Genomic DNA, 7114 nt, shown 5'->3' with positions numbered 1-7114 from the left:
TAGTTAAAGTATTAAATCAATTAATTACATTTTTTTTTATGTATCATTTTAAAAAGTCAAAATAGAGTAATTTTGTTTTATTTCTCTACTTATTTATTTAATTAAGATGTAAGGATTTGAATTCTCTATCATTTAATCTAGGGTTAAGGTGAAAAATACCGCTGACGTTTTGGGTCAGGAGCAATTTTACTCCTAACGTCTAAAATGGTGCAATTTTACCCTTATCGTTGGAAGCAAAGAGCAATTTTACCCCTAATGTTGATAAATTGGATCAATTTGAGAAATAATTTATCAAACCGTCTTCTCGGTCATGAATCTTGTCATCTACACTTTATACGTGCGTCATTTTATCGGTAACAAATCACAAACATATGTTGGGATGTGAAAAAAATAAAAAAAAATATATATTGTTTTTTTTTGTACGAATTGGACAAAAAAAATTCAAAAAATTTATTTATAAATATTAATCTCCAATTCTATTATTAAATTATAAAACATTAAATCATTTTTTTTAGAACGAATTGATATGCAATTTGTGCAGAATAAGTAACAAAATATATATGTGTTTTATAATAGGGGTAAAATTGATCCAAATTATCAACGCTAGGGGTAAAATTGCTCTTGGCTACCAACGTTAAGAGTAAATTTGTACCATTTTAAACGTTAGGGGTATTTTTGCACCTTCACCCTTTAACCTAAGAAATCTGGATATCATCCGAAAAAAGAAATCAATTAATATATTATCTACTTGCAAATCAAATTATCTCATACAATTCTTTTGCAGTAGAAAAAGAAGATCTAATGATCTCCTGTTTTGTAACCTTATTATTACAATAAAACTAGGGCATACATAAATTAAGAAAAAGCAGAAGGCATGTAAAAAGAATTCAAAGCTTTTGTTCTAATTATAAAGTTGATAAAATACAAATATATATATGTCTCTAAACTGACTATGTTAATTGAAATTTCTTTACAGAATACAGAATACAGACAATACACTGCCACTCCATTTCCCACAGCAACACACTTCCAGTCTCCCATGTTTTCACCTTACAAGAACAATGAATTTTCAACTGTCTAACTAACTTTACTGGCATTAATTAATTGATAGTTATATATGCTTAAAATACTAGAAAATCAACAGTTAATCCTTTTTGATTTTATTATGTACAAGAACTTAATTAGAACATACCTTGATTCCCTTGTAATATATCTGAACATCATCCTATGGTAAGTATAAACTTTGATAATTATACATATATAAGATATTTGATTTCATTTCCATAACTCAATTTGAGTAGAGGATGAAGCATTTTCCAGCTGAGTTTCTTGCTTGTTGAAGATGTTAACATTAGTTTGTTTAGGCATGTCTTCTTGGCTTAACTGAGAAGCAACAAACTTGTCTAGAACTCGCCAATCAGTAGTAACTTGATCATCAACTGCTTTTTCATTGTTATAATTGATTTGAAGATCTTCTTCTTGTGTTGTGAGTGATGAAGATTGAAGAGTTGTGGCCTGGTTTATGTCCAGCCCATATTTAGGGCTTTGAAGTAGTGGAAGTTGGAGGAAGTGATTTTGGGGAAGTTGATGATGATATTGCAAGTTTAGCTCTTTTTTGCAGGCATAAGAGAGATGATATCCTAAATTATGAGGGTGTGAATTGAGGTTGGGTGAATCTGGATCATTCATGAATGAAAGTTGATCATCATACCAGCTGCTGCTTGATTCTTGCTCATTACTCACTCTTCTGATTGCTGTTATCTTCTTCTTGAATACCCTGCACACCACCCAACCTTCTTCCTGCATCAACCATAGTTACCACAAAATGAGAGGAAGTAAATGTAATAAACAAATGCATAATTTACCCTAAAAAAAGTATTTTAAAAGAGTAACATTGCCTCACTTATATGAGAAGACTAACTTTATCCCGAAATAATGGAATGTCTTGTTAGCCTCCTAAACTTGCTTCAAGTGACTTATTAGCCATCTGAAATTTCTCAAAGTGCCTTATTATCCATCTCAACTTGCTTACATTGATCTATTAACCCTCTAAACTTGCTTAAAGTGATATAAATTTTAATTTGTCCAAATTATCTCTTGTTCTCTCATGTGGACCTATAGGATTATGCATATCATTTTAAGCAAATTCAATGGACTAACGAGACACTTTGTAAATTCTGCTGGTCTATCGAATTTTTTGGTCCAAGTTTGGGGGCTACTCATGTATGTAGCCTTTTTTTTTTTTGGTAAAAAGAATTTTTAAGGAGAAGAGGGGTATCTTTAGTCTAGGGACAGGTAAACCTTGAGACCATAGAGACTTACAAAATGACTTATATATTGCTTCACTTATGCAGGCTCTAACAACAACAGCAGGAATCAAACCCATGTGGAGATGCCACAAGAGACAATTCCTTACCATTGCGTCCACCCTCGTAAGCCAGTGTGATATATCTAACACATTCTCTCACATGTCCGGAAAAATCTTGAGAGTGAAGTTAATATCTATGGATAATCCAACATTCAATACAAAGCTCAAACAAAAAACTCAATTGTTTTTGCTTGTTTAGTGAATCATCTTCATGAAAATTCATGTATGTAAGCTGTGCCGGACAATATAAAATTATATTATGCTATTCTTTACGTTAGCTAACTCACGTCAAAAAGGTACACGAGTGAAGAAAAATTGTCTCACATTCACGTTCAGAACCATTTGGAACATGAAACAAATATCAACCGGTGGCCTAACATTGAATATAAGGCTTTGATCTATACCATGTAAATAAATGTGTAACTTAGCAAAAAAAAAAAAAAGTACTTCAAAAAAGGATGACTGTCTTACATGTAAAAAGTTATATAACTACCGAATTAAGCGATAAGAGATATCTAAGGGTTACAATGTAAGAGGGCTTAGTATAATTTAAAAAACCACTTAATTCAAAAAATTTAAACTAAACAGTTGAGCTTCCAATAACAAACCTTTTATGACTATGCATGTTATCCTAAAAAAAGGAACAATTGTCTCCTATTTGAGTGAAAGTTAATCTCTAAGTAGAGACAAACATTGTCCTCAATGTTTAGGGATGGCAATTAACATCTATAAAAGGATATGTGATTGTTCTTAAAAGTAGAGACAATTTCATGACAATCATCCTTTAATTTAAAAAGGAATAATCATGCCTTAATGTAGAGATAAAAGCCGTTTCTTTTGTATCTAAGATAATCATCCTTTAGAATAGAGATAATATTTGTTTCTCATGTTGAAGATGATAATCATTCCATTAAAAGGAGAAGACATTATTTTTGTCATGTCTAATGCATAAAAAACGAAACATCTGGACAATTTTGTACAACTTTTTGGGATGACTTTATGCAGATTCATTAACCAATTCCAGCTTCTAAAGTTAAATTTTAGAGTATTAGCTATGTATAAAATAGAAGCAGACAAGAAAAGGATGAAGTATAAGAAAGATAGAAATTGCCTGTGTTGTGCCATTTTCATCTGTTTCGAGGCGATACTCGTGCATAATCCAGTCTGATTTCTGTCCATTTGGAGCACGACCTTTATAAAAGACTAATGTCTTCCTCATTCCAATCAAATCATGTTTTGAATAAATAGCTTTGTCTCGACCAGTTGCTTTCCAAAATCCAGCAGTAGTGGCTCTATTTGTCCGAGTCCCAGTTGGATACTTCTTGTCTTTATGGCTAAAAAAGTACCACTCATTTTGATCTTCGCTCCCTATTATTTGGCATATATCTGTTCACCCCAACAATACATACTTATTATGATTAAAACAAGTGATGATAACACTATAACACAGAAAATTGAATTAATTACCTTGAAGATCCCAAGGCTCGATTTTGTAAAGATCAACATCCTTAATCACATCTAAGTCGATTCTTCTTGCAGTTATTTTTTTCCTAAGGTAGTAGTCAACTAGTTCTTCATCCGTCGGATGGAACCGAAAACCAGGAGGAACATGTGAAAATGTATTCATCTTCTCCTTCTAAGGTCTTTGATTCCTGCACTTACATTCAAGTGGTTTAAGTTACAGAAGATATCGTTGTAATAATAGCTAGTTTGACTCAAACATATCTAAACTTGTCCTATTCATTTAGATAACAAACAAACAATATGTGAACAAAAGCTCATAGATCAACTCTCATACCATTTCAAGCAAAACTTTAAACCGTAAGATCAAGAATAGTTTTTATTATCTAGGATATAATGAAAATTTAATGTCTTCAAATATGTAGACTATATATAAACAAAGAGAAAAACTATAAAGAATAGTTTTTCCCCTATACTTAATTCTGGAGCTATATGACTCCATATACATGGAATTAGTCCTTCATGTTTGAGGTACCTTTTGGAGCTATGTGACTCCATATATATGGAGTTAGTCCTTCATGTTTGAGGTACTCTTTAAGGTGAATTGGACATTTGTTTACATGATGTTAGACCCTTCTAGTTGGATTAGGAGGTCATGAATATTTGATTCATGCTTCACCTATATGACTTCTTATATATTAAATAAAGGTCTGACTACTTCAAACTGTACTTCAGATGAGAAGGATCATCTCACATATTTAAAGAGTCTTATAGTTTCCTAAATTAATAATGTTTGAGATATTTAACACATCCTTCACGCCCAATTCATTTAGAGCGTGAAACTATTATATATAAGTGGGGGACCAACATTGAACCATGATGTAGAATAAGCTAGAAGAGAGAAGAAGAGAAAATCTGTTTAATCATCTCAAATTGTAAGTGCTTTTTACAATACTAGCACTAAAATAGAGAAATAACAGAAAATATAGTAGACTAATGCTAATTCCAAGTCTGTGCAACTCTCCTCAGTTGAGGTATTTTTTTGAAGTGAATAAACCTTTCTTTACATAAAAAGAATGCAGGATTAATTTTTATGTGTAGTTAGAATTTTGTAACAAAGTAACAATTAATTTTTATCAAATAGTAATCAAGATGAATAGGACAAGTTTACATAGTATAGAGGGCGAGCCTTGGCGCAACGGTAAATGTTGTTGTCGTGTGACCAAGAGGTCACGGGTTCGAGTCTTAGGAGCGGCCTCTTGTCAAATAAATTGGTAGGGGAAGGCTTGCCCTCAGTACACCCTTGTGGTGGGACCCTTCCCCGGACCCTCTCTCAGCGGGGACGCGTAGTGCGACCGGGCCGCCTTTAGTAATCAAGATGAAGTTGGATTTTGAAGAAATATCTCCATCACTTGCAATTTTGAATGAGGAGACCACTGATGTATGATGAGAAAATCAACTTGATTGAACGAATGAAGTGAATATGTTGTGTTGAAATTACATAAATATAATTAGACACAGAAGGAAGTGTCACTCTAATAAGTTAATTTTTCTGGTGGTATGGGAAAACCTACCTAAAATGATATGATATATTTTAGTTGTAGGGGACATCTCACATGTAGAAACCATGATGCCCTATTACTTTAGGATGAAATGTCATAATGCATGGGTCACCCCTAATATATATGTGCAGACTTATAGTGAATAATTCATCAAATACAAATAGTGTTTTCCATAAAATTGTAGTCAACCTTTAATTTCATTTTCTACATATCTTTCTTTCTCATTTTCCCTTTATATATTGCAGCAAGAAACCGCTAGTTTCCTGAGATTTTAGATCTAATAGCACATAACTATCTACCAGCCTTAAAAACAAACTATGCATCTGTTAAACGGATAACCCCATCATACATAACCCCATCATACATGCTTGTCAAAGAACCATTTGAACTAAAAGTTGACGCGATCCACGAGATGGAACAAAAACGAAAGGTGAAGAATGGAAAAGAAAGCTCACAGATGAAGAGATTAGTAATCTAGAGACCTGTCGTCTGAATCTCCTTGCAATATTGATGAACAATACTAAACTGGGGTGCAGCTGAGTTTCACCTGCAGATGGCTATGCTTCCTCGGGAATTGAACCAGATTGGTTATTGTACTTGAACACACAAAGTTAATCAATTTAGTTGTCGGATCAGATCCCAAGGAGGAGAATAAGACTCAGAGAAAAGAGAGAGAGAGAGAGAGAGAGAGGGGATGGGGAAATGGAAAAGAAGTAGGGTTATATAAGAAGGGAAAGTATGAGAGAGGGTGAAAACAAAAACCCTAATGACAAAATATAGTTATGATTCTATCTATCCTATCCTATCCTAGTTTGTAAGAATTTAAGCAAATCATAAGGTTTCATTGTCTGATGTCTTTCAGTGCTAAATTGGTGGACAAGGTTGGATAGAGCGGGATAAAAGGAGGCGCGAATATTGGCTCTCTCTTCTCTTCTCTACTACTCTCTACCCGCAACTGATAAAGACACAGACACAGTTGAATTGAATCAAAGTTTCCTGTTTCTCTATGTATTATCAAACAGATATATAAAAGAAAGAGTTAAAAAGGAGAGCAGAAGCACCCAAAAAGTAAGATTTTAATTACTAAAATATGATTATTGGTGGTGACGTAATGGAACAGCTACCACCCTACATGTCTCACACAAGCTCCCCCAAACTCATTCTTCTTTTTTTTCCTTATTAACTTTATAATCATAAAATTTCCACAATTTTACATTTTACTAACATTAACCTTTAACACTAGATTCTATGGAGTACCTGCTACCCTCCAAGACCCGTTTTTGAAATTACGGGAGTATTTGGTTGTCTACTTTTCACTTTATGTTTGCCTTTTAATTTTAAAAGACATAGTTTTAGGTAGCCTTTAACACCGAAAAAGTAGTTTTTTACAAAAACAGGAAATCTCAGCTTTTTGAAAAACCAGATTTTTACAAAGTCAAACAGCAAACTGTAAAAGCAAACATCAAACATGAAACAGGAATAGCAAACAACAAGTAGCCAAACAAGCCCTACATCCTGTGATACTATATAAGATTTTACACGGCATGCCTCAGTCTAAGGGAGTCTTGGGAAGATACGATAATCTTTAAAAAAACTCACATTTAGCTGTTGTTTGGTTAGGTGAAAGAAAATGTGTGGTTGTTTAGAGAGAAAAAAAAAGTTAAAAACGGTGATTTAGGAAAATAAATATGATCGATTTTCATAAGAAACTTTTATAGTAGTA

General features: G+C 33.0%; 1 protein-coding gene across 1 annotated transcript; it reads right to left on the bottom strand.

The window, feature by feature from the left end:
• Positions 1-977: 977 nt before the first annotated feature.
• Positions 978-6305, bottom strand: LOC136226541 (NAC domain-containing protein 7-like). Its single transcript, XM_066015131.1, has 4 exons — positions 5847-6305; positions 3836-4020; positions 3480-3754; positions 978-1800 (listed from the first exon to the last, which is right to left on the bottom strand). The coding sequence occupies exons 2-4, from the start codon at positions 3993-3995 to the stop codon at positions 1276-1278; spliced, it is 960 nt and encodes a 319-aa protein (XP_065871203.1). The 5' UTR covers positions 3996-4020; positions 5847-6305; the 3' UTR covers positions 978-1275.
• Positions 6306-7114: the final 809 nt, after the last annotated feature.

This window comes from Euphorbia lathyris, chromosome 1 (genome assembly GCF_963576675.1).
Source record: "Euphorbia lathyris chromosome 1, ddEupLath1.1, whole genome shotgun sequence".
Classification (NCBI taxonomy): domain Eukaryota; kingdom Viridiplantae; phylum Streptophyta; class Magnoliopsida; order Malpighiales; family Euphorbiaceae; genus Euphorbia; species Euphorbia lathyris.
The sequence above is the reverse complement of the archived record's forward strand: the minus strand, read 5'-3'. Positions and strand labels throughout refer to the sequence as shown.

Bases quoted from the DNA above. Each gene is read 5' to 3' on its own strand.
- LOC136226541 (XM_066015131.1), bottom strand. From the start codon at position 3,995: ATGAATACATTTTCACATGTTCCTCCTGGTTTTCGGTTCCATCCGACG. The intron at 3,755-3,835 runs GTAATTAATTCA...TGGGGTGAACAG, and splicing joins CGAGCCTTGGGATCTTCAAG to ATATATGCCAAATAATAGGG. The intron at 1,801-3,479 runs GCAATTTCTATC...TGGTTGATGCAG, and splicing joins ATGAAAATGGCACAACACAG to GAAGAAGGTTGGGTGGTGTG.